This window comes from Leuresthes tenuis, unplaced genomic scaffold, assembly GCF_036924035.1.
Source record: "Leuresthes tenuis unplaced genomic scaffold, fLeuTen1.0.hap1 SCAF_4, whole genome shotgun sequence".
NCBI lineage: Eukaryota > Metazoa > Chordata > Actinopteri > Atheriniformes > Atherinopsidae > Leuresthes > Leuresthes tenuis.
The window spans coordinates 4,840,171-4,866,731 of NW_027325358.1; the positions used below are offsets into that span (position 1 = coordinate 4,840,171).

A 26,561-nucleotide genomic window follows, 5' to 3' on the forward strand; every position below is an offset into this window, starting at 1 on the left:
TAATGATCATTATCAATCTATCTAATCATCGATTTGCTCTTCAGTCATTCTTTAGTAACAAAGCATTCCCAGAATTTCTACAGTAACTGTCTGAGGTGTCTCTGTGTTGTGCTTTGTATTGAAACAAGCAACTTTCTTTTAAAGGTTTTTTGGCTTCTAGTGGGTAGACGGGAAAGGGGGCAGATATGCAACCAGGAACTACAGCCTCAGTCCATGGGATGCCTGCTCAACCAGTTGAGCTATACAGCACACAGAGCCGAGCTGCTTTAAATCATTCAGATGCAACCTCAGACACTCAGTGGATCTAGATGATGAGGTTAACTGGATTACAGCTATAGTTGGGTTATGCTCCTTATCTGAGGGTAATTATCCTTGGATATATGGCGGTGAATGAATAGAATCACTGGCACAAAGCATGTCATACCCCGGGACGATAGGTGGCGCTGTCCCCATTTCAGCTATCGCTAATAGAGCCACTTCCTGTTGACGTCTTCACCACCAACAGCAACAAACTCAGGCATTCAGAAAGATGGCGAACGCAGAGCGAGATGAAGCTGCGTCCCTCTCCATCTGTGATGAGCTGGTTATGGCACAGATGATGCACAGCGGCGCATTCTCCATCGCGTTGTTCGTTTCTTTCTGACAGCAACAACAGGAATATCGTCTCCTTCCACTTCCGGGTGACGATCCCGGGAAAAAATCTGGAGCATGTGCAGAACGCTCGATCCGATCCACTGTCGTCTACGTGCACGTTCAGTGCACGTTTGGATTGAGTTATCTCAGGGTCTTAATTTGATCGCGAGTAACCCGATCCGATTAGATTTTTTGTCAGATTAAGGTGTCTACATGAGTTGAATAATTCAGTCTTCTTGTAATTTAGCCATTAATCCGATCCGATGGCGCTCACATAACCGTACTGAATAACAGCTAGAATAAAGCCCCTTTTACACTGTTAAGAAAGCCCCTGAAACACAAAAATCTGGATTTTGAGTTGCGTTTAATTGACATTTAGCCTTGTGACAAATGACTTTGCTGTGGTCACAGGTCTTTAACAGCTCCAGATCAGGTTGGCATTAATGGGAACACAACACCCAGGAACGCACGCTAATTTCAATGATGATGCTCCAGTCATAGCTACAATAGCTGGCAGATCTTAGCTCATCTTTATAGATAAAATGTTTACAGTAATGACAGTAATGCGGCTTTGAAACTGATAAGAGCAACTCGTGAAACACAAGGAGAAGAGAAAGATCGATTTTACCTGCTTGAAGTCCGTCTGGTATCTCACTTTCAGTTCCCATCTTATCAAATAATAACCCAATGATCTCAGAAAGTCATGATCATCAGAAATTGTAGTCCAACAAAGCCTGAGAGATGCAGTTAAATGCCTTCCCTTGACTCTGATTGAGGTGGTACTGTTGGGTAAAAAAATGTCCAGGTCAGGGCCAGTTTAGGGACCATTCAGACTTATTTCCATTATTTTTGGGCCAACACCATCAGTTCAGTGTAGTACATTTTCACAATACCCGTTTAAGACATTTCAATGTAGGGTCTTACTCAATAACGATAAGGGGATTATAGTTACTCACTTAAAAATGATATCGAGTGCACAGTATCATAGTTTATGAGGCTTTTATTTTTTACTCCTACAGCACTTACAGGACTGGTTCTGATACATTATAGCCCCCCAATACCCCCATCGAAGGCATAAACTACCCCTCCCAACAGTAAAGTATTAATCCATCTTATACTAGCAACTGTGCACATGTTTAAAGGCAGTTAAACATGTTAAAAACACCCCATAACTGCTGCACTGCTTTGAGCTAAATGCTAACTTCCCTCCTAACATGCTCTTGTTAAGAAGATGATGTTCACAGCGTATCATACTTTAGTGAAAGATATTAGTGTATTAACACTTGCTAATTGACATTTAGTACATATTACATCTATGTTTGATGGGTTTCTTGTTAGTTTTAAGCATTAGCCACCTCAGCTAAGGCGACCTCAGCTACTGCAGCTCTTAGCAAGGCGTACACGAATGTCTGTACCAGGTCTCATATCAAATCATCAAAAGCTGTTGAGAAATTTCCAGAACCGCCTTGGTATTGTGGGTAAAAATGAAGACTCCAGCTTCTAGTTTGTGTTGCATTTTACAGCATGAGCTGTAGGAAATTCTCTCCAGAAGCAGATGAGATGGCTGCAACAAACATCATGTTTTCCAAAGTGCCCTCCAGACTTGTTAAACAATGGGATTTGTTTGCCATAACCACGTGAAAGTGCAAGAGTTGGAAAAGAGACCAAAAACATGTGTGTGAGTCATGGCCCTGTGGTTTGGACATTTAGAACTTTTACTTTACTTTATTTGCTTGTCATTCAATGCAACTTTAAGACCAACTCAAAACATGTCTTGCAAATATTTGACCCTGGCCTGACTTATCACTGTAACTTCCTCTCCTACTCCCCAGTGCATCACAAACCATGAATACCACTTTGCGTCACATCAACCAACGAGCTCAACAAGCAGTTTGATAGAAAAAGACTGTGCTTTGTGTGTGTGTGTGTGGCTGTAACTGGTGCTCTGGTGCTCTGGCCAGTCTGGACGGCTTAGTGCTTGAGGAATGAATGGAATGTTGTTTTACACACACACTCTCACACACACACACCGCATTTGTTTTAAAGGGAGATGGTTTTACTTTCCATCCATTTTAGTTGTCAGCACTGAGATTGTGGGAGTGGGTGGTGGATGTTTGCAGGTTTTGTAGCGGGGGAGTGTCCAGCTGCAGTTTCACTCTGAAGCAGCTATTGTTGACTTAAAATATGTGTTTCTCACCATAAAAAAGCCCCAGCCTGAGCTCTCTGTGATGCACTCAGATCATTTGTGCCTCAGTATCCATGAATACATGGCAGCCGAACTGAATACAACACCCTGCAAAGGTATTTTACTGCTGCAAGTACAGTTTCGCGCTTGTACTTAACCGGTCATCGTGTTTAAATAAGAGTTGTGGTAGTGGAGGAACGTTCTTAACGCTTTCCACTTGATCTACCTTTGAGTTATGCACACATACAAAAGCACAAAGGATCATTTGTTGTTCATTCTTGAACAGAAGAGAAATATATTTCTCTTTTGCTCACTGTCATGCCGGTTTGGCTGCTCACGACGTCAAGTGTGGGTGGTAAAGAAAGAGTTTACACAAAAGACACACATATGTCAAGACACACACACACACACACACACACACACACACACACACATGGTTGAGAACTGAGAGCCTGAAGAGAAGAGTTGAATCAATGCATGTGCTGCATCGGGCTCAGAGTTACATCATAAACAAATCAAAGAGTTTCAGACCAAACACAACCAAGCAGGAGAAATGTGTTTAACCTAATTTGAACACTTCCTCCCACACTGACACCGCATATCTCCTCCTTTTATTCCATGTAGCCTCCTCTGTCTTCCTTTGAGCCGGCCACATTAACCTCTTTTTGACATTCAGGCTCCATTGTTCACCTTGTGATCAGCCCTGACACGTATTTGGTGATACCCAGGGGCAAAATGGGGCTCTCCAAGCCTTTGGGCTCCTACGGAGTCTCCAATCGAAGAGAAAGAAAGAGCTCTTTTTGTCTTTCTCCCACTGAAAAGGTTGCCGAGTTGTTGCACTAGGCCTTCTACTTTTAAATATTTTATGCATGCGACACTGCCTCCGAGAGAGAGATAAAGAGGGAATCAGGGCAGCTGATGTATAGATGAGCCACAGGGAGAGAATTACATAGAGCGAGGAGCTGGGAGTTGAAAAGTTGAGGAATTACAGGACAATGGAGACACAATCTCGCTGAAGTGCACACTGATGCTTGTGAGAACACAGAAATCTGCCATATTTACTTTAGACTTCTTGCAGAGATTTTCCAGACAGCTTCTTGGCAAAATCTCTGAAAATCTCAGAGTGACATTATGTGTCAGTGTAGCAAGTAATCTTCAAGCTTTAAGATGAATTTACTTCAAGAGTGCTGTTGGTAAAAGTTGATGCTTGCATGAAATCATGGACAAGAAGGATCATCCAGGTTGGTGTTAGCACTCACAAGCCTGCATCTCTGGTGATATGGGGGTGCATTAGTGCCTATGGAACTGGAAACTTGCACATCTGGAAAGGCACCATTAATGCCAAAAGGTATATACAGGTGTAGCTCAGTGGTTAGAAGGTTGGCGGTTCGATTCCCACTCTCGCACTCAAAAAGATGTTGGGGTGTCAGTCCACCTCTTTGCCACAGCTGAGGTGCCCTTAAGCAAGGCGCCGTACTCCCATGCTCCCCGGCTGCCCACCGCTCCAGTGTGTGGCATCTGTCTCCATGAGTGTGTGACCCTGTGCATGTGCATGTGTGTGTCAACAGGTGCCAACCTGGATGGGTTAAAAGCGGAGGACAAATTTCATGTGTGTGCATGACAATAAATCTTAACCTTAAGAGCAACATATTCTACCCTCGAGATGACATCTCCTAAAATATTTCCCTGCATATTTCAGCAGAACAGTGTTAAACCACATTCTGCATCTTTTCCAACAGCATAGCTTTGTAGAAGAAGAGTCCGGGTGCCTTTCATTTAAAATACAACTTTTTTCTCTCCTCGGTTCCCTGATGTTTACACACTGGTGCTAATCAGAATCAGAATCAGCTTCATTGGTCAGGTATGTGCACACATTCAAGGAATTTGACCCAAGTTAGTTTAGCTCTCTGTACAAACATAAAGGCTTTATACATATCTACAAATAATGAAGAAAGAAGTAAGCAAATAAAGAATAAAAGAAGAGGGGATGCTGCACAGTGCAGAAGACAGTAAACGTGAACCTGTCACAACTTTGCTGCCATCAAACTCAAGATTAGCTAATAGGTTTCATTTTTAAAATGTCTCACTTTTGTCTATGTTCTATTGTGAATAAAATATCGGTTTATGAGCTTTGTAAATCATTGAATTCTGTTTTTATTTAACATTGAACATGGTGTCAACAACTTTTTTTAAATTATAGTCGTTCATCCTCTTTGAAATCTTAAGTGTTCTCAAACCTTCAAGCATCACTTTAAAAGTGCAAGGCACATTATATCAGCAAATGTGTGTAAATGAGCACATACACACTCTGTTCAGTGTGTCCCTGGCATCATATTAGACTCACAAAGGCTGTCATAACTGCACCTTTTCATTCAGGAGAGCTGTTGTTACCACAACTACGTCACTTCAGTGTTTACTCTCTGTGCTGCTGAGGCAGTCGAAAACCTCTGGCTGGGGAAAAAGGAGCAGGGACCACACTGTCAATAGAGGCTGGAAATGAGAAGCTAAAAAACCTGCTGTTACAGACGAGTAAAAAGCAACTGACACTCAATCCAGATGCTGAAATAAGGAACAAATATATTCTTAATGTTTCTGTCGGTTAATTTACCGCCAGAGAAATTCAAGAAAAGAAGAAAAAGAAAAGTCCAGAGACGAAGGAGGGGGGGGATTAACAATGACATTATGAAGGCAGAGAAAACAATATCTAATGTACGCACACACTTATACGTGCGTGTCATGATCACAACCGATGCTGGATAATTATGCTAATGATGCTATAATGAGATGCACATGCCCTCTGTCATTAAGAAACAACATCTCCTTTCCTTTCAAAATATGTTAATTTTGTGAATACCACAAATACTCTGAGGGCACACACACACACACACACACACACACAGTTATTAACGACACATCGCTTTCAGCCGCTGACCGTGTCTTAAAGATGAACACATACACAAAAAGACTTAGAGAGACACACTTCTGCAAACCCAAATCCTTACAGTCATAAACAGGTATTATGACATTTAAGGATTTACCTTGTGGAGACATGCCTTTAATCCCAAGAAGGAAGGCAAAGATGGCAAGTCCTTACAATGTCACTGTTTACTGTGAGCATGCACGCAGATAAAAACATTAGGCACCATTTGCACAAGAAACTGACAAACGGATGGATTTCAAGGCTGGAAAAAACAACAGCGGGACATTAGATTTTATGGAAAACAAACAAATAAACAACTTTATGTCTCGCAAACGAACAAAAAACACGAAACACCATGACAACTCCAAGGTAAAGCAAACATTAGTGATTTTGTTATAACAGTGATGCATGTGGACAATAAATGAGCATAGAATAGCTGTCAGTGTGTTGGAGAAATGAGCCGGACGACCTGGTTAGTGCATCTTTTATGGAGCTCTCAGTCGACAGAGTGAGCATTTATCAATGAGAGACAAATAAAAAACAATCCAACTGTCATCTTTCACCAGAACTCATGCTCCTGTCACATAGCACAGGTCTGATCCAGCTGATATGACTTAAATTAATCTTTTTGTCATTTTTTCATCGATATGAAACTCAACAGTGATTGGTTTAGAGACTGCTGCTGTGCTGTTGCCTGTCGCTGTATCAGTGAAGGGAATACAGCAAAATACTCAAAAATACTTCAAATACGCCACATGAACGTCTTCATGATATAAAAGAAGTGTACCATTGCAAACAGCAGAGGAGGCAAAGACTGAGCAGACCTGTGGGCCTTGAATTTCACAGCAACTGAGCTGAGTGGGAGGTAATTTCAGAGGATTAAAAGAAGCTGATCCCTCTCCTCAAGTCCCCCCACAGTTCATTTTTACTATATCCAGCCAAAACCTCCTGTTATTGGTCAAATAGTGACAACCAAAACATGTTTTCATACTAGAAACAAAACACAGCTTTGTGCCAAACTCCATCCGAGAGTCATCGATCAGTTCAAGAGAAAGACTTCTTAAAATTGCAAAGAACTTTGATCCTTCAGCATCTACAGAGCAGAATGTTGTGAAAAGATTCAGGGAGTTTGAGGAAATCTCAGTGTGCAAATGCAAAGGATAGAAATCGCTGTTGGATGACCTCCGGCAGAGAGGCAGTCGTGCCACCGTGATCAATACAGCCACATGGGCTCAGGAAGACCTTGGGAAACCATTTTCACTCAGCACAGTCCACCTCTGCATCCAGAAATGTGACCTGAAACTGTATCACACAAGGAGGAAGCCATGTATCAATTATCTGGACATGAGCTCATCTCAGAGGGACAGAAAGACAGTGGACACGTGTTCTGTGGTCAGATGAGTCCACGTTTCAGCTGCTTCTGGGAAAAACTGATGAGAAAGAGCATCCAGGCTGTTCTCAGAGAAAGGTTTAAAGCCAGCGTCTGTGATGGTATGGGGCTGCATCAGAGTCCATGGCATGGAGGGCTTCATCTGGGTGAAGGTACCACTGATGCACAGCTGGATGTTGGAGTTCTGGAGAGACAGATGCTGCCATCAAGGTGACGTCTTTTCCCGGGAGGTCCGTGGTTATTTCAGACCTCATTCTGCAGGACCTCCAGCAGCGTGGCTTCATACACAGTTATCATGAAGAGGAGAACCAGACAACAGCAACCAGGGACTGCTGAGCAGCTGAAATCTGGGATTCAGCAGGAATGGACACAGATTCCTGTGAAAAACTGCAACAATCAGTGTCCTCAGTTCCCAAAGCATTAAAAAGTGTCAATAAAGGGAAACTGATGGGAAACATGACTCTGGAACAACTTTTACTGACTGTGCTGCGGCGTCAGATTTGAAGTTTGTTTTGTTTATATCTCCTAAAGACACAAAGTCTCACAAAGTCTTGGTTGATGGAGGCCGTTGTGAACTATCAGCACATTACTGAAGAGTGGTCACGATGTTTTGTTTGTCTTCTGTAAAAGACTCACGTGGGAGGATCTGCTGAAATGAAACTTTTAGTAATGATAAAGCTGTCCTGATAATATAATAACAAGTCCTGCTCGTCCACCCTGAAACAGACACACTGACACATGACAAACCTCTAAATTTGGATTATAATATGTGTTTTTCACCTAATGAGAGCATCAAGACGCGCTCACACCGGTCAGTTGGAAAAGCATCACCACTAACTGATGTCAATAATCCCATTTCACACACTGACTCAGTCATCACTCATGGAAAATCCTTTAATCACTGTTTTTCTGCACTTTCTTGTCATGTCACGGTGACGTAAAGCAAAGAGAACAATTAGATATGACTGTTGTTTTTGCAGAAATAGAAAAACACAAAGGCGGCTCCAACTCTGCAGCTCGAATGCAAAACAATCTTTTTTCCTTTTATATTCGCGTCTGATTTCATTTGAAAGAGAATCCCGAACGTACGTGCTGACGGTTGGACCGTGAAGAAGACTGGAGACTGGTTTCTGTGTTGAAATCTTAGATGTGTTTTTGTATTCTTGACATCAGAAAAGTTACAGAGAAGCACAAAAACATGACTAATTATCTCAACCTGCCAAAAAACCTAAAGCAGCCACAATCATCAGTTCTGTAGCAACACACGGATGTAAATGTGGAGCCTCTTATGCAGCTCCAGCCGTACGAAACTGCTTGGTTTATAAAATAAATCCCAACTGGCAGAAATTTGATCAGATAATATCACTATTTAAAATTACACTTCTGGGATATGTTGTGCAAGGTGCTTCTGTGTTGTTAGTTCTGTAAACTATATTTTCACTTCGATTTGCATCTGAAAATCATTTCCTATGACTGGATTTGTTGATGTTTAATAAACAAAGTAATAATTCAACCCTCCATCAAGTTTACACCAGCTCCCTTAAAGATGTAAGACTGGCTACTTCCTCGTCACTGCTTCTCCTTCAACACATAGTTTGTAACTTCTATGGAACAAAACGCACAAAAATAAGGAAGTAAATAGATAAATAAGTAAATAAAAGTAGAAAATAAAGAGGAATTAATTCAACTAAATAGGTTAAAAGGATTCAAAACCACAAAAGAACAATTCTACACCTTTTTCTACAGTATATCTACTTTATTTATCTATATTTACTGTTTTTTTCCTGTAGTTTATCAGCATATTTCTCTTCCTTTATATGGTGCAGTGTAGTATCTGATCACCCCACGGAGAGGCCTTTTAAACACTTGTTGGGTGACGCTGGTAAAATCAAAAACTTGCAGGTTGCATCTATTCCCTGTTGTCCACCCTGTCGGGGTCCAACAAAAGCCTGGACAGGAGAGCCAACTTCATTTGAGTCTCTCAATCAAAACTCTAAGAAAAGATGTGGTTTAATGACTTAGTGATGGAGTGTAGCACCATTGCTGCTGTCTGTGGTCAAAAGAACCATCAATATTATATTGACGGCTGGCAGGAGCCACTTGCTGATTATCATTAAAGGAAGTTGCATCGATGATATAATCAGCGTCATCTACTGTTTCTGGAATGTGTCTCTGTGGACACATCGCAGCTGTGTGTGTGCATCTGTTTGTGTTTGAGGGCTTATCATGTACACATTTCTCCTTTTCTTTCCTCTCAGCACATATTTGTTTAGAGAACAGGACAACCATTGCCTTAAAGTGCTTTCAGATAAGTTTATACACACATCAGAGTCGTTTCAGTCATGCTGTGTGAGATAAACTTTTGGTTTAAGTCATTACACCATGCAGCTAAAACTGGTGGGTGGATTAAGCCTCGAGGGCCTGTCTCAGAGGGGGCTCCAAATGCTGTTGTTGTGTCTGCGCTGTGGGTAAAAACCTTTCAAAATTTCAAAATGCCAACATTTCAAGTAATGAGATAAATGGACTTTTTTTAAAGCTCATCTAATATGTCTCATTAAGCCTATCCATTGCGTCTGAGGGAGTTCAATGAGCCAAAATGTTATTCAAAATAAGTTTAATCCTTAAGAGATTCATCAAAGAGAGAAAGTGAAAACCATCAGTCGGATATCTGCTTGTGCTTTATAGTTTCTTTTTAGTTTCTTTGTTTGTTTGTACATGCATCACAGCATATGTCTCCATGGAATTAAGTTAATATTGTACCTGTCCAAGGAAAACTTTTTACTTTTTAAATGCATGTTGGATGACCTCCGGCTTCTCAAAGCCGGACTCGTGCCTCCCAGAATGAGTTTTAAGTCACAGACTTAAAAGGTTGTGCAAAGAGTGACATCTTGCACTATTTGTAAGACCACAACAAGATTTTTCTGAGATTATTTCCCATCATGCACCAGGTGGAAATTCTTAATAACAGTGAAGTCGACCAGTGAGCATCTTAGACACCATAGAACATTCAGTGAGTGCTGCAGCAATTTCTTCCCATGTCGTAGAGAAATTCGTACTGTTGCCATAATTATAAATTTTTTTGCCTCATCGTCACTCTTGGTCACATATTCCCCTGCTTCCTGTTTGCAAGTGAGAGCAGAGCACGTATTGGTTGAAAACTCAGAACTTGTCACTGAACGACACAATTTGAATAAAATGAGACCAAAGACTTATGATAATATTGAACCATTTTGATTGAAAAGTCTGCCTCATAACGGCCTGGACTGACCTTTACGCCCACCTTACACCAAACGACCGAGATCACACCACAACTCTCGTAAGACAAATGTTTACAACTTTGAAATCGGCCATCTTAGTGCACCCAGATACGATTAGGATTTGAATAACTCCCACATGTAAACTCTCAACTGGACTCCATGGGCCATGGTACCAAAGTTCCATCTTTTTACATATTTTTCTAGATTAATACGACCGAATTCCCAACGAAGTTGCTCTTATTCACGTATTTTTATACTTCTTTTGTCAGATATCTAAACATCAGCCCAATGACACTACGTGACAGCTCACAGTCGCTTAAAGCATGTCCAGTGAAACGTCTGTGCGGTGAAATCAGCTGTACTTACGGGTATGATGATCTCCGAAAGAGAAAGTTAGTTTTCTCACACAGCTCACAGCTTCCCAGAGTCAGACATACATCATTTAATGATCTGATTTCACGCCAGTGCATGAAAATGGGGACAAATTGAGGTGGAACTGTAGCTCGAATCAACTGTTCATGTAACCGGGCTGACTGTTGTGCTTTAGATAAAAACATCTACTTCTAGTTCAGTTGAAAAGTCAGCATGAAGAAGCGGTTCTGCAGCTCATGAAGGAGCTCTACAAAAAGTGATCGATCCCATTTGAAGATGTAGTGTTTAAAAAACAGCAGCATCTAGGAGCGTGTATCTCTCCCTTAAAAGAAAATTTAGTACATGACTCGATACATGGAACAAGATGTAAGTCAGGGATGATTAATTTCTAAACAGAACAGCAGTTCTTAACTTTTGCTGAAGCTGTATATTCATTTTTCATTCTGTAAATGTGGCTTTGATTAGCTACTGTACCTTTGGATCATTCCTGTACATATTTACCCACTGCAAGGTTCAAAAAGTGAGTCAGACTCTGCTGGGAATTCGATTTTGACCCAACATCAGCTGTGAATTTGCAGACCAAGCCTCTGCAAAACTGTTTATGAGCTTCCTTGTATTTTAAACTCATGCAACATGCATCCAATTGTTCCAAAAACAGTTTTAAAAGGATTGGAACGATAGCATCATGGTCAGAAATCCAGCGCAGTGCACGGATTTCTGTTGTTTATCTTGTTACTTGGCATTGTGATTTAATTTCTCTCAGTAATCTCCCTTTGTCTGTCTCATTTCTCATCTTTATCTCCATCCTTCTCCATGAGATTTGATGCCAAAAATAACTAAGGGTAACCGGGCGATCATGGCAGTTGGCTCGGGTAACAGCAGACATACCTCACAAGATGGCGCTCCAACATATATATATATCTGTACACTCTTTAATGTATATGCATTAGTCAGTTAAGTTCAGTTATTTTTAAAAATTCACAAGTCATCTCAGGGCTTTTAAACTTACACATGGGTTAAGAAAATGAACAAGAAGGATGTAAAAGTGAAGCTGTTAACTGGTGATCTGTTTAGTGCAACCAGTTTGGATTATTTCAGTCACTTTTCTACGTGTTTAACCATGTAAGGAAAACAAAGATGACAGACAGTCTGTGTCACGGTGTTAGTGTGTTATTCTGGTAGATTTGTGAGCAGGTGAGGCCGATGACAGTTGATGAATCTACAGCTGGGCTCTGTCCGGTGGTTTCTGGCTGAGAGAGTCAGAAGTAGCTGCTCAAAGTGCAGGCAGCGACTCTGCTGGCGTTGTGTGTGTGTTAGTGTGTGTGTGTGTGTGTGTGTGTGTGTGTGAGAGAGCAGAGTATGTGTGAGTGGGATGAGACTGAGGCAGGAAGAAAAGAGTGAGGGAGAGGAGGGGGAACATGTATGGTAAACTCACACTGTAGCCTGTCGTAGCTGTCTGCAAACCCTGGAGTGGAGTTTTACTGGAGAGACGGATAGATGGAACGATAGATAGATAGATAGATACATAGATAGATAGATAGATAGATAGATAGATAGATAGATAGATAAATAGATAGATAGAATGAAAGATAGATAGATAGAATGAAAGATAGATAGATAGATAGATAGATAGATAGATAGATAGATAGAATGAAAGATAGATAGATAGAATGAAAGATAGAATGAAAGATAGATAGATAGATAGATAGATAGATAGATAGAACGATAGATAGATAGAATGAAAGATAGATAGATAGATAGATAGATAGATAGATAGATAGAATGAAAGATAGATAGAATGATAGAATGAAAGATAGAATGATAGATAGATAGATAAATAGATAGATAGAATGAAAGATAAATAGATAGAATGAAAGATAGAATGAAAGATAGATAGATAGATAGATAGAACGATAGATAGATAGAATGAAAGATAGATAGATAGATAGATAGATAGAATGAAAGATAGATAGAATGATAGAATGAAAGATAGAATGAAAGATAGATAGATAGATAGATAGATAGATAGATAGATAGATAAATAGATAGATAGATAGAATGAAAGATAGATAGATAGATAGATAGATAGATAGATAGATAGATAGATAGATAGATAGATAGATAGATAGATAGATAGATAGATAGATAAATAGATAGATAGATAGATAGAATGAAAGATAGATAGATAGAATGAAAGATGGAATGAAAGATAGATAGATAGATAGATAGATAGAACGATAGATAGATAGAATGAAAGATAGATAGATAGATAGATAGATAGAATGAAAGATAGATAGAATGATAGAATGAAAGATAGAATGAAAGATAGATAGATAGATAGATAGATAGATAGATAGATAGATAGATAGATAGATAGATAGATAGATAGATAGATAGATAGATAGATAGATAGATAGATAGATAGATAGATAGATAGATAGATAGATAGATAGATAGATAGATAGATAGATAGATAGATTGATTTGTGAAACAGACACATAAAGCGCTGATTGTCATTCAAATGCTTTGTTTGTCCTCGGGCTGTTGAATATTTTAGAGCAATTAGTCGATGGCAAAACACACACATAGACAAACAAGCACACATTTAGCATCACAAACAGACAACATCTACAAAGTCTTGAACACACACAAGGACAAGAAGGCGGATTATTTCTGCTAGTTAGTGTGACACAAATAACACGCAGCAGAATAATGTAGAAACCCAGTTCCAAAAAAAGGTTGGAACACTTCAGATGTAATGAAAATCTCATAAACCAGTAATACATCATCATCCATGACATATAAAATGCATTAAATGTTGAAAGTGAGACATTTTCTGACAATTTCAATGAAAAATATTTGCTCGTGTTGACTTTGAAGGCAGCAGCGCATCTTAAAGAAGTTGTGAAGGGGCAAGAAAAGGCGGGAAAAGTAAGTTGTACTTAAAAGAAACAGCTGGAGGAACATGTTGTGGCTAATTCAATTTACAGGGCAGTAGCACAACTGGGTATAAAAAGAGCACCTTAGAGATGCAGAGTCTCTCAGACGTGAAGCTGAGCAAAGGTTCAGGAATCTGCAAAAACTGCACCTACAAATTAAGGAGCAATTTCAGAGCAATGTTCCTCAACATGTCCAATATTTCATCATCTGCTGTTAATAAAATCATCAAAAGATTCTGAGACCGAAGATATCTCTGTGTGCAAGGGGCACGGCTGAAAATCAATGTTTGATGCCCGTGATTTTTGGGCCCTCAGGCAGACAGAGTAATCTACGACTGAATATTCCTATAGAGCCCCTCCCTCTGAGAAAGATCCCAAAGTTGACCGAACCTCATTAATTCTTGACTGATTTGTCGGCCTGGCTGTCCTCAGTGAGGTTGGAGATGTTTGTTGAGGGCAAAAAAACAGCTGACGTGGATGGTTGTATTTGTGGTAATACCACAAAGATACATTTTCATGAGGCAGATTTTACATAACGCGTGTGTTTAATCTAGTTTGTGGTTTCCAGTTTCACCAAGGTGAGTCCGGGTGTCCTCTTTAATTTAACTATCTTACTGCTAGAGTCCATCCACCTTTGCTATATTCCATAAAATATCACCGTCATATTAAGATAACATTGGAGCTAAATGTTCCTTCGTCTTCTGCTGCTGCTGCTTCTTCTTCATTGGTTTCTACAGCATTTTAATCTAATGTAACATGTGCAACTTTATTTTTCTCTAAGGTCAGTGCATTGAATTAAAATCAATAGCAACCATGTCGAGAAATTTCCACTCTTCTAGTAACAAATGTCTTAAAAATAACTGGGGAATATGCATCTGTGTCCATGACGATGACGCTAATTTAATTCTTTTAATCAGCATTAATACAATGTGAGTTAAACTAGTGGAGGTTATTTTACACATTTCTGAAAGATTAAGTTAAGCTGATAATCATTGCTAGAATTACCGAGTCTTGTTAGCACAAGACAAGCTTACGTTTTGTTGTTCAGCAGGTAAAATGTTTACCGTACATCACCTCAGCTTGGTGGGTTAAAGCCAATTCAAGGCTTTCACGTCCACTTTTATCAACCAAACCAGTCTGCAAGGATCCAGCAGGTCTATTTCAAATCGTTGCAGTCCTGCAGACTGAGCGCGCTCACAACGCTCGTAGAGAATCACTATCATCCACACCTCTAAAAGGTCCTGCAGACCGGTTACAAGCCCATGCATGAACAGCTTCAGTGCAGCCGACCCACAAATCTACAGATAGGACTGTGTGCACATCCACCCCGATCAGTTTGCACACATGGATGGAATTCTAACATTTGCTCTTTACCAAAAGGATCAGAGTTCAACCGAGGATGAAAGTAATGCCGCTAGTGTTGCTGGTCAAAACAAAACGGTCAAATTAAATGTTTGATCTTTAAACCTTTAGAGAACATTAATGTCTGCTACAAATATCATTAAAAAGATGAACAAAAAGATACACTCTGCAGCCAGCAGAGTTCCTCATTTATCCTGAAAATCCTCCCACAGGTCTCGCAGGTTTCTGTCACGTTTTCTCACTAAAAGTAAAATTATGTCTCTTTATTCTCCATTTGTTTATTTGACAAAGGCGTAAATCAAGAGCTGGAGGTGAAAAATGAGTAATTAAGTTTAAACTGCAGGGTTCAGCCCATCTATTTCTGGATCACTGAGTTGTGGACAACTAGAGGAAGCTTTTTATTTGTATTTTTCCACAGCACCGAGTTTAGCTCCCACACAGCGGAGGCTCATTCACAGACACACTCGCAACATTGAGGACACTGCAGGAGACACAAACATGCTGATGTGCTCAGCACCAACGAAGCCGGGAGATGGACAGATGGACGAGTGCTCTTTTACAGCCTTTTCTCCTCTCAGTGTGTTGTTAGTGTATCTGCACATGCATGCGTGTGTGTGCCCCATGCCTAACATAACACTGGCAGAGCGTTGGTGCCAAAGTGGGCATCTGGTCTGTGGACTATCACAGGGGAGAGGAGGCAGGAAAAAACATACACTGCCCGCCTCATCTCCTCTCCTCTCTCCCTTTCATAGATCTAGTTTTTTTCTTGGATATAATCAAATTCACACACAGGAATAAGAAGAGAAAAACACTGAACACACCTTTCAAACCAAGCAAACAGCTGTGCAGTGAGGGCCATAAAAAAGCTCTTTTTGCTTATCAATGGCTTAAGTTTTTGTTAGAAACAAGCTGGTGTTTGCGTGAGGGAAAGCAGTGGTAAGTCATCCACTTTAACTTCCTGGTAGAAGGCCTATCTGGAGGGACGGCTCGGGACCAAAAACACACCTTTGGACAGGTACCAACTCTCGGGCCTGCAGTAAGACTTTGGTCGTTTGGGCACTGATTAAGTGATTTGGGTGAAACTACAGTTTTAGGCCCAGATTTACTAAGCTGAACAAATTAGGGCGTGGTTGCAAATCACAAACACCGATGGTTGTCCAGTTCTGGAGGTGAGGTGCTAAAACTGCCAATCTACAAGCACAGACGCAGCCAACTCACCTCAGTGATGACCAAATAAGTCAACCAGGCAGACCTGTTCATAGCCAGGAGCCTTTAACCGTACAGTAACAACTTGTTTCTTGTTATAATACACGACATATATGTATTAACCTGCTTACAGGGTTAGTTATCACTGTATTTAAGATGTGCTTCTTGGCTTCGGTCATAAAAAGTTTTCTGGGTCTACTTAGATGAATGAAACTCCTCCATGAGTTTTATGACTTCACTCCTCAGCAGCTTACTGTCCACTCCTGGGAGATCATAAACAGCTATTATTCCAGAGATTAAAGGTATTAAAATGAGCCTGCCAGCGCATCACAGCCTCCTCAACTGTTTGCTGATAACTAAACTTTGTGTTTGGGTGAGTAGAAAGTTTGATGCAGTTGTCTGATTGGGTGAGTTAACAAAGATATGGTGCACCGATTTATTTCTATTTACTTTCTATTGATTTGAGCTGAGTGTCGATACTATGCCACTGGATTCTCTGATTTCTCTTGAGATCGACAAAGTGTTTGTCTATTTTGCTCTCTAAAAGGAAAACTCACATAAATACATACATGACAGAGTCCCAGAGCCTTAGATGTTAACTTCCTGCAATATGTTGCATATAGATACAGATATTAATATTCATATAGCATTTTAGCACCAAAAAAACCAATCTGAGATTAATAAATGGGTTCGGAGGGAGCTCTTCGGGCAGTATTCTGAAGGAAAAGTTCATCTTTCCACCATGCTTATGCATGCAAATAATTCCAATAATCTCAGTTTCTTTTCAGCTTTCTATGGCTACACGTGCAAACAGACACTATCAACTGAAGAAAAGCAAGTCAAAATACACTTCTGAGCAAATACACACATAAGTACAAACAATTCAAAAACAGAAAAACAGCTACAAACACGTGTTTGAGGTGACAAACCATGTAATTCATATCATTTGCACAGTAAATAGCTACACGTTATCAGGTACACCTTGCTAATAAAAGGCTGTCCCCCTTTTGCCTTCAGAACTACCTTAATTCTTCTTGGAAACATTCCTCAGAGATATTTTGGTCCATTTCGACATGACAGCATCACGCAGTTGCTGCAGATGTGTCGGCTGCACATCTGTGATGCGAATCTCCCGTTCCACGACATCCCAAAGGTGCTCTGTTGGACTGAGATCCGGTGACTGTGGAGGCCATTGGAGCACAGGGAACTCATTGTCATGTTCAATAAACCAGTTTGAGATGATATGAGCTTTGTGACATGGTACATTATCCTGCTGGAAGCAGCCATCAGAAGATGGGACACTGTGCTCATAAAGGGGTGGACATATCTATCTATATATATGTATATACAAGGGCTGTCGAAATTAAATAATTCCAAATTGATATAAAAACACGTTAACGCGTTAGATTTGATATATTTATAGATCGTGCGCGTGTTAATCTTGCCTAAAAAGCTAACTTTGCGTTAAAACGTTAATTTTCAGCGAACTTGCTTTAATTTTGAGACAAATTAACCCAGTAGCGGAACAAGCGGAAATCCAGTTTCTGGTTCGTTTACGCGTTAGCGGAATTTTCTGTTCTGCTACTAATTCCACTGCGAGTGAAATGGAGACTCGTCAGACCAGGCAACGTTTTTCCAATCTTCTATTGTCCAGTTCTGGTGAGCCTGTGTGAATTGTAGCCTCCGTTTCCAGCAGGAGCGGCCCCCGGTGTGGTCTTCTGCTGCTGCAGCCCATCTTCTTCAGGGTTCCACGTGTTGTGCGTTCAGAGATGCTATTCTGCATTCCTTGGTTGAAACGAGTGCTTATTTGAGTTCCTTTTGCCTTTCTATCATCTGGAACCAGCCTGCCAATTCTCCTCTGACCTCTCACATCAACAAGGCATTTTAACTGGATATTTTCTCTTTTTCTGACCATTCTCTGTAAACCCAGAGATGGTTGTGGGTGAAAATCCCAGCAGATCAGCAGCTTCTGAAATACTCAGACCAGGTGTACCTAATAAAGTGGCCAGTGAATGTATTTTCATATGATTACACTTAATTAGCTGACTTGAGTTGCCTGTTAGGGCGTCCTTGTCTTTTTTTTCTTTTTTTAGCTGCAACCTTAATTACAGATATGCAGTTAACCAGCCAGGTTTCTATCCGAAATTTGCTCAAATTTTAACCAAATCTCCAGCTGTCATGTGAAAATCTTGGGTTTAATGAGATAATTTATGTTGCTCATTTGGTCCAGTCGAGTACCACTTACAGACGAAGCGATCAAATGATTAACCTGTTCATCCCCAGGAGTCTTTCTGGGGTTCCTGCTTTAAAATGATATGCCCAAAACGAATTAAACCATGTTCATATCAGAATAAAGCTAACACATGTGAGACTCAAGCAGATCAGAGCTGGATCAAACCGGAGGTTCCCCTCCCACCCCCGGGTTGTAGAGGTTAAAAAAAGATTTTACTAAGGAGAGTAAAAGCTTCTGCAGGTCACACAATTCGTCAAGTTTGCTTCCTTTTCAGATTTTTTATTGTTTTGGTTCAAACTGACGATAAATCTGAAAAGAGAAAAAATGCCCTTAAAGGTGGACATCCTGCTTTATTATTGGTGAGCCAAAAAAAACACACTATCTTCATAACTTTTAACCACATTCCAGCAGTGTGAAGACAATCAAATTATTCCCATGGAAACAAGGCAAGCCACTCCTCAGCTAAAAAGCCTTTTTATGTTAAAGGTTACTTTGGAATTTGTGGTTTAGATTTTGCCTGAAAGTGCTTAAAGCTACAGGCTTTTTGCAGGATTATCTTTCACTTCAGATGTCGTATCTGACCTCGCATGAATCACAGGTTGACTTGGTGTTTAACTCCCTTAAAAATGTTTTCCTACATGAAGAATTAGACCTATGAGGCTTTCTGTGAACTGCTCAGCTGGGACGTGTCTGTTGCCGTTCTGCAGTGTTCAGTTTTAACCACTAGAGTTCACACTGCTCCCACATGTCTACATACAAGCTTTAACTCTGAAGTTTTGGTTTGGAACAGGTGGAAAGCATCTACATTCTTGCCGTCCTGTGAGCTACAGTGTTGTAGCCTGTAGGATGTGAACAAAACCTCCAGCAGCATCACTCCTAATGTCAAATAAGTGTGTATAGAAGAGCTATGTTTATGGTCCAATTTCACAAGAGCTGACTTGAGTTTAAACTTTGACCCCTGGTAGTTTTCCTTGGGGCTGGTCTGTTTTTTTTTTTTTGTTTGTTTTACACCAGAGGTTGCCATGGTGACCCATTCCAATGACAGCTATGTAACCCGACACGTCAGTCAGGTAGAGCAGGTAAGCGAATGGCTGAAACAGCAGGTGCATGAGCAAACAGGGCCGAAGAAAAAGGAGGCGGACAGAGGCAGCAAAAGCGAGTGACAAACGGTGGAAATATCCGAGCACAATGAGTGACTTTGTGAGATAAAAACCCCGAGGAGTCCAAGCTGGAGGGCGACAAAGAGACTCGGGCCCTGGAGGCAGAGGTGGACGTGGATGATGGGATGTTTACTACGATCTCTTTAGCAGACGACGCAGGTACAGCAGTTGCTCTTAAGTTAGCTCGTTTAACTTAAAGAGCTCAAAGCAAACGCCAACACAGATTCTTATAACCCGCAGCTGATTGACCTAAAACAGGAGTCCTTCCAGTTTGAGAAAATCTCAACACGAAAGGAAGGAAATGTCTGAAAAAAGGCGCTAATCCCACTTCTTGAAATGTTTTCACAATCGCTTCAGTGTCGTTGGCCTTTTGTGCAGAAGGATTACTGTGCTCCTCAACTGTTAATGTGCAGACAGCTGAAGCCGATGTGAGAACTGGGCAAAGGTCAGCAAGGCAGAAGCAAAGGTTTGTAGCAGCAGAGTTGTTATTGTGTGTGTTGTGCTGTGACAGCACTCAGGTGTGGCTCCTAACTCGCCTTTGCTTTTGGTTTTCATTCACGTAGACTTTACAGATTTCTTCCAATCCAAATTTAAGATCACACCACAACCCTTGGTCTGCCTTCACTGTGTATTTGACAGTGAGACACAATCATCCTCACAAGGCACTTCAAAGATACACTCCAATTCAAGCCAATTACAGTCTAATTCTTTGTAATAAAATCACAATCCAATCAAATTAAATTCCAAATTACTCTAATTCACACAGAGCCAATTAAAAAAAAAACAGAGCAGATTGCATCAAAGTATTTAGATTCAATCCCCTCGTCCTGAGCCTTTTAAAAGGAAGAAACCTCCGGCAGAACCAGAACCAGGAAGGGCAGCCATCTGCCTCAGCCGGCTGGGGGTTAGGAGGACAGGAAAGAGGGGACAACAAGCACCATAGCAACAATAATGTCATGTGTTAATGAGGAGTAAAGAGAGCAGAGGTGCATCATGGGAGACCCCCAGCAGCATAGGCCTAAAGCAGCATAACTATGGGATGTTTCAGGGTCACCTGAGCCATCCTTAACTATAAACTTTATCAAAAAGGAAAGTTTGAAGCTTAATCTTAAAGGTAGTGAGGGTTCATGAACCCAAACTGGCAGCTGGTTCCACAGAGAGGGGCCTGATAACTGGAGACTCTGCCTCCCATTCTGCTTTTAGAAACTCTGGGAACCACAAGGAAACCTGCAGCCTGAGAGCAAAGTGCTCTGTTAGGAAAAACTATGAGATCTTTAAGATATGATGGAGCTCGGTCATTAAGAGCTTTATATGCAAGGAGAAGAACTTTAAATTCTACTCTGGATTTAACAGGGAGCCAAACTCGGTACAGTTAATGGGATACTAACCTCAGTGCAACCTTATTTAAATACTTTAGTTATGCAAATTTACCCTAAGAATTTAGTTATTTGAAATCCTGTTAGTTTAGAGCCGGAGAATCCAGAATATTGAGAGTATTTCAGCCATAAGTTATCAAGTTTTGCTTTATCAGATGTGTCAAATCTTTCAATACGACCAGCGCGAGCAAATAGAACGTTATCGAAATTATTATGACTGTCTGACCCAAGCAAACAGAAAGTTGTGAAGCCCTTCAGGCTTTTACTCGTGAGCCACAGCGTGTAAAGGTCGAGTATTGATCAAAGTGACATTTCTATGTATTTTGTGATTATAAAACAGGACTAAGTAAATACTGTACAAGTATCAATATGCGCAAATCCGCTGAGATATGCACAGACGATATTCAGAGACTTTGACTTAAAATCAAGCTGTCAGGACTTCTTCTGTGCCCTTTTCAAAGGAGAAAGCACCAGAGGGAGAAACACAAGACTTTTCCTTAAAGGGGCAAAGCTGCAGACTCTTCTGTTTTTGTATTTCTACCATGAAAGTTCAATTAATATGACTTAATGTGATGATACTTACAGTCACTGTAGATAAAAAATAGGGTTAAAACAAGCTTGTCTCTTCATCTTAAAACAACAAACCCCTCTAAGATGTAGACTCACCCTTTTTCACATTTTAGATGTGATATGTGTAGTGACACAGCAGTAAAATAGTTTTTCGGATTCTTTTGGTAGTTTTCTGGTTGCATTTTGATGCTTATTTCAGTTATCTCTGAGCTCAGGACCTTTCATTTTACAGTGATTTTCAACAAAGTTAAACTCATTATAAATACAGTCGTTTTCAGATTAGTTTTTAAATTATCACAACTTTGTCTTTATGTTGGGGATTTTATATTCTTGTACCTGAAAGTATTTGCAATCTAGACACCCACTGGCTGTAGTCCAGTGAAAATACAGGTAGCGGATATCTAAATAACATATAACCCACTCAGATTTCTATTACGGTAAATTATCCTTCAGAAAGCCTTCAAACAGAGCAAAAAATTGAATAGGCCGGCCACAGACTGCTGCTGGGGGCGGCAGCAGCATCCTCAGGGTCTGTATTGGCCAACAAACAGCGAGCAGAAGCTGCAGGGATACAACACATTGACTAATCTGCACAGCAGCCAGCAAACACTGCATCATATATATGCACTAAACAACAAAACAGAACTAAACTAAAACACAAAGGTCTGATGGGGCTAAATTCAAAGGTTTTCATATCCAGCTGTTGTTGCTACAGGCCGCCTGTGCGTGCAGAGCTGCAGTGAGTGTTTTTGTGTACCTGAATGTACTGGGTTGTGCTCCCCCTGTCGGTCGCTGAGGTGAAGTGCGCAGACTGATGACGATATCGATTGATGAAGTTCATCTGTCATCATCATCATCATCCTCCTCCTCCTCCTCCTCCGCAGCACAGTATTCTGTTTACAGGAAGCCCTTTTTACTATAGGTGGGTAAACGATACGTTCCATAGTTTCTTAAAATCTTCAGAGGGAAAAATCTCGTTCTGCTTTTGAAAATGGTATTTCATTTGAAGCTAAAGCTAGCTAGTAGCATAAATGAGCTTGTAGCAGTTAGCTGCTCTGCTTCCCTTAACGTCCGACGACACGTTAAGTGTATTATTAAGAGAGTCGATTCCAAACATTTTGACTGTCAAGGTAATTTCTAATGTGGGGAAAATGCTTCGTGTTTGGAGCTAAATGTTTAGGTCTGCCTCTTCTTAGTTAGCGTGGCCAGTCGCTCAGCTGGTTAGCTTAAAAAGCTAACGTACACACTCCCATTATCGGACAGAGTTGACAAGCATTTATTTTGGCTGGGAGATGATGTTGAAAGCGGTAACGGTGTGGTTCTGCTTGGCAGATGTAAGGTTTGTTTTTCATGAACACAGGGTTGTAGTTTGTTAAATTGTGGCGGTTTTATATCATACTAGTAAGTAGACGGCGGCAGTTGGTTCTCCAGCTGGTCAGCAGCGAGCAGCATCCCCGCATCACCTCACAGGCTGGGTGCGGTTATCTGCTCCCTTTACTATCATCTACACTGAGGCATCTCAACTGTTTACACAGCTATCGCTTTTTACCGTCATTTTGGTTTTTGACAGACTGACGTGAATAGGCCTCAGTTTCAGCGGGATTTAACACCAGTTTCTCTTACATCCTCTATAAATAAAGCCATTCTGTGTTTTCTGAGACGATGTGGGCCTGACACACCACCTTCTCTCATACAAGCAATGTACACATGCCTGCATATTTAACAGAACCACCACCTGACCGCATCCTGTTCTCACCAAGAAATGACTTTAAGAGACTCACAGTTTTTGTCCCTTTTCCCTTTCAGCAGACGGTGGATCTGCAGCCCTGTATACTAAACAGGAGACAGAGCTTTTCATCATGAACTGCGACATAGACGGTAAGTCTTCTTACAGGAGGTCTGTGCAGGTTTTAACCCGGAGATGTTGTGATGCGTAAACAGCAACATTTGTTGTGTGTACTTCAGGAGACATGGAGAACCAGGTGGAGATGGAGGAGAAGACGAGGTTGATAAATCAAGTTTTGGAACTTCAGCACACACTGGAAGGTAAAAAAACAACAACTTTCACATTAATTTAATCCTCTCCAGAGCAGCAGAGCCTCTCCTCTTAATGCACAGACACACCGACTACTGATCAGAGATAAAAAGAAAAGGCTTTGTTGGTTTACTCTGCTGCCACTTGCACATTTCTGCACCTTTTTATCTACTCGTTTTCAAGGAAGCACCTGGGAAATACATCTAGCAACCTCAGTGTTATTCTGTCAGATGCAGCAGGGGCTCAGTTAAATGCTCTTTGTACCATCTAAAGTCTCAGAATGGCTAAACAAAACTGTTTTTAGCTTCCCAAAGCGCAATATTTGATAACATATTGATGATTTTAAGAAATAATGAGTCTTAAAATGATAAATATTAGTTCCAATTCTTTCAAAATCGGCAGAAACAAGGCTTTAGAGTAATTTCTGCTTCTTGGTGAAAGTCAAACAGTTTAGTCGGTCATCTCGCAGATGTTTTTATATGTTTCAGTACTTCGATTGCTGAACCTTAAGGTCGCTCACTAAGCCGCTTATCCTGCTTCGTAGCACACGCCTCAGGTTGATAACCATCATTATAGTTCTGCTTAGCAAGATCTCCGCTGTTAGAATTAAAATCTGCGGTTTCTCCTGTATTCTGTGCTGTTGGAACAGATGCAGTAGGTGGCTGAAACATACGAGGCCTTCTTTAAAAAAGACGTCGTCTGGATGGGAGCAGATGTTGCTGTAAAACTTGTACACACCTTTCAGCATTGGTGGAGCCTTTCCAGATGTGCAGGTTACCTGTTCCACAGTCGCTAATGCCCCCCCTCATACCATCAGAGATGCAGGCTTTTAAACTGATAACAAGCTGGATGAACCCTCTCTCCTTTAGTTTCTAAGAGACCACAGAACAGTTTCCACTTTGTCTCAGTCCATTTTAAATGAGCTTTGGTCCAGAGAAGACGCCATTATTTCACACCTGGCTTCTTCTTTGCCTGAAAGAGCGTTAACCTGTATTTTATGGATGGTTTTTATATCCAATCATGTCACTGATCTGCAGCTAGTTACCCTGATCAGATGTTCCTCATGTTGTTTCCTTCTGTATCACTCGCTTTTCCTGCCTTTTGTTGCCCCAGACAAACTTTTTTGAGACTTGCTGCTGCTAAAAAAACCCAAATACTCTGTTTTATTTTAACTAAGTGTCCCAACTTTTTTGGAATTAGGATCAATTAACACATTGAATAAAAAGCTTCACAGCTTTAAAAGACCACATCTGAACGTTTAAAGGTCTAAAAGTCATCTTATTGCAGTTATTTGGGAATTATGAAGCAAAGGCCTGCATCTAGCTTTACTCAGAGGGGAAAAACTATGGTTTTTGAGCGTTCCAGTGCAACGTTTACGAGATAAAATCCCCAAACAGGGCAAGCAGATTTGTGTTAATCCTTCTGAGCTCTGTGTTTGAGACTCTTCTTCTCTGTCGTGTTGCAGATCTGTCGGCGCGAGTCGACGCAGTCAAAGAGGAGAACTTGAAGTTGAAATCGGAAAATCAGGTCCTGGGGCAGTACATCGAGAATCTGATGTCGGCCTCGAGCGTCTTCCAGACCACCGACACCAAGGGCAAGCGGAAGTGAGCCAATCTCAAAGGAACCCTGAGGTCTGGGGCCAGCAGCTGGGAGAGGAAACCCACCACGGAGATGGGTTTGCTTTCTCTGCAAAACTGGGAGTTTCCAGAACTAACAGTGTAAATATAAAGAAAAAAACTAACTAAAGCTGACTTTGTCACCCATCCAGTCAGCTCCGACGTAAATGTTAAGTTAATTTGGCCCTCAGTCCTCCCCTCATTAACCTTTAGCCACTAATGCAAAACCAGAAGTGAGTTTAGTGGCGACGGGTCGTTTAAATCTGAGTTTCTCCATCAGAGTAATGTTTGTAAAATAATTCTCAGCTGGATGGTTTTCTCTTTGAGGACACCTCTGACTTCCTGTGGACTCCCCAACATTTCGACTTTACATTCTGACCCAAAACTGCCTCCATGATAGGCACCGGTTTATTTTTGTAAAGTACTTTGTGTGGCAGACTGATCTGTCTCAAATCTTCTCTTATGACTGGATATCGTCACTTAAAAGCTGGTAAAACTTAACAGTGTTATAGAACATGAAAAATGTACTTGGATGGCATGTATAAATAATATCTCGAGTGTTTGTTTGGCAGATTATTACATCTAATGAAATGTAAGTTAATCAGTGAATTGCAGACTGTATAAAGTTACTGAGAACTATTTAGGAATAGTAAGTGGATCCTAGTAAAAGCACATACACTAAAAATAAACTAGCACTGTAGTCATGTTCTTATTACAAGTGTTTGATTTGAAACAGAATGAACTTTCAGTGTTGGTGTCTGCAGGAGCAGAAATGAGGCAAAGACGAACCTTCGTTGTCTACATTTGCTTCCCTGCTCCTGTAACAGATGGTTTCCCCTTAAATGCAAGAACAAAAGCATTAAAGAGGCCTTGAGTGCTATTGATCCAGTCTTTCTGGCCTGAGTACAAATCTCCTGCCAGAAAATGGCTTTAACCGTCCGAGTGCCGACGCCCTCAGTGTGCAGCAGTGAGGAGGGCGTGTCCAAGATGGCCGCTGCCTCAGATGAAAGGGATGAGGAGGCAGTGAAAAGTGAAAAAAAAACCACGTTTCAACAAAAAGGTAAACATTAAAACAAAGAATTTAACGCTGTTTAACAAGGGATGACCTGATCATTTTAACGAAGGCTACGAACACTTTATGTTGTAATTTATTGAGGTTATTTTGATATTTTCAGCAGCTGTACTGTGGTATTTCATGAGTTGTCAGGCATGCTTAATGCCTTTTCTGCACACATGATGATTTAAACTCATCCCGTGTGTGGACGATACACCTTTAAGTACTTTTCTTCCAATAAAACAGAAGATCA

The 26,561-nt window shown here is 40.8% G+C and overlaps 2 protein-coding genes across 6 annotated transcripts in view; both read left to right on the forward strand.

Moving 5' to 3' along the window:
• The window catches only part of ctnnd1 (catenin (cadherin-associated protein), delta 1), a 250,087-nt gene that overhangs the window by 85,773 nt on the left and 137,753 nt on the right, over positions 1 to 26,561 (forward strand). The window lies entirely within an intron of this gene.
• scoca (short coiled-coil protein a) lies at positions 19,555 to 26,518 on the forward strand. 5 transcript variants are annotated; one of them, XM_072384226.1, is made up of 4 exons: positions 19,555 to 19,816; positions 23,410 to 23,481; positions 23,569 to 23,649; positions 25,104 to 26,518. In XM_072384226.1, the coding sequence occupies exons 1-4, from the start codon at positions 19,783 to 19,785 to the stop codon at positions 25,244 to 25,246; spliced, it is 330 nt and encodes a 109-aa protein (XP_072240327.1). In that variant the 5' UTR covers positions 19,555 to 19,782; the 3' UTR covers positions 25,247 to 26,518. The 5 variants fall into 5 exon arrangements, with proteins under 5 accessions (XP_072240327.1, XP_072240328.1, XP_072240330.1 ...); XM_072384227.1 differs by having other exon boundaries at positions 23,413 to 23,481; XM_072384229.1 differs by lacking the exon at positions 19,555 to 19,816 and adding an exon at positions 22,387 to 22,529 and having other exon boundaries at positions 23,413 to 23,481.

Coding starts and splice junctions, on each gene's coding strand:
- scoca (XM_072384226.1), top strand. CDS start 19,783: ATGTTTACTACGATCTCTTTAGCAGACGACGCAG. Junction 23,482..23,568: donor CATGAACTGCGACATAGACG/GTAAGTCTTCTT, acceptor TGTGTACTTCAG/GAGACATGGAGAACCAGGTG. Junction 23,650..25,103: donor ACTTCAGCACACACTGGAAG/GTAAAAAAACAA, acceptor GTCGTGTTGCAG/ATCTGTCGGCGCGAGTCGAC.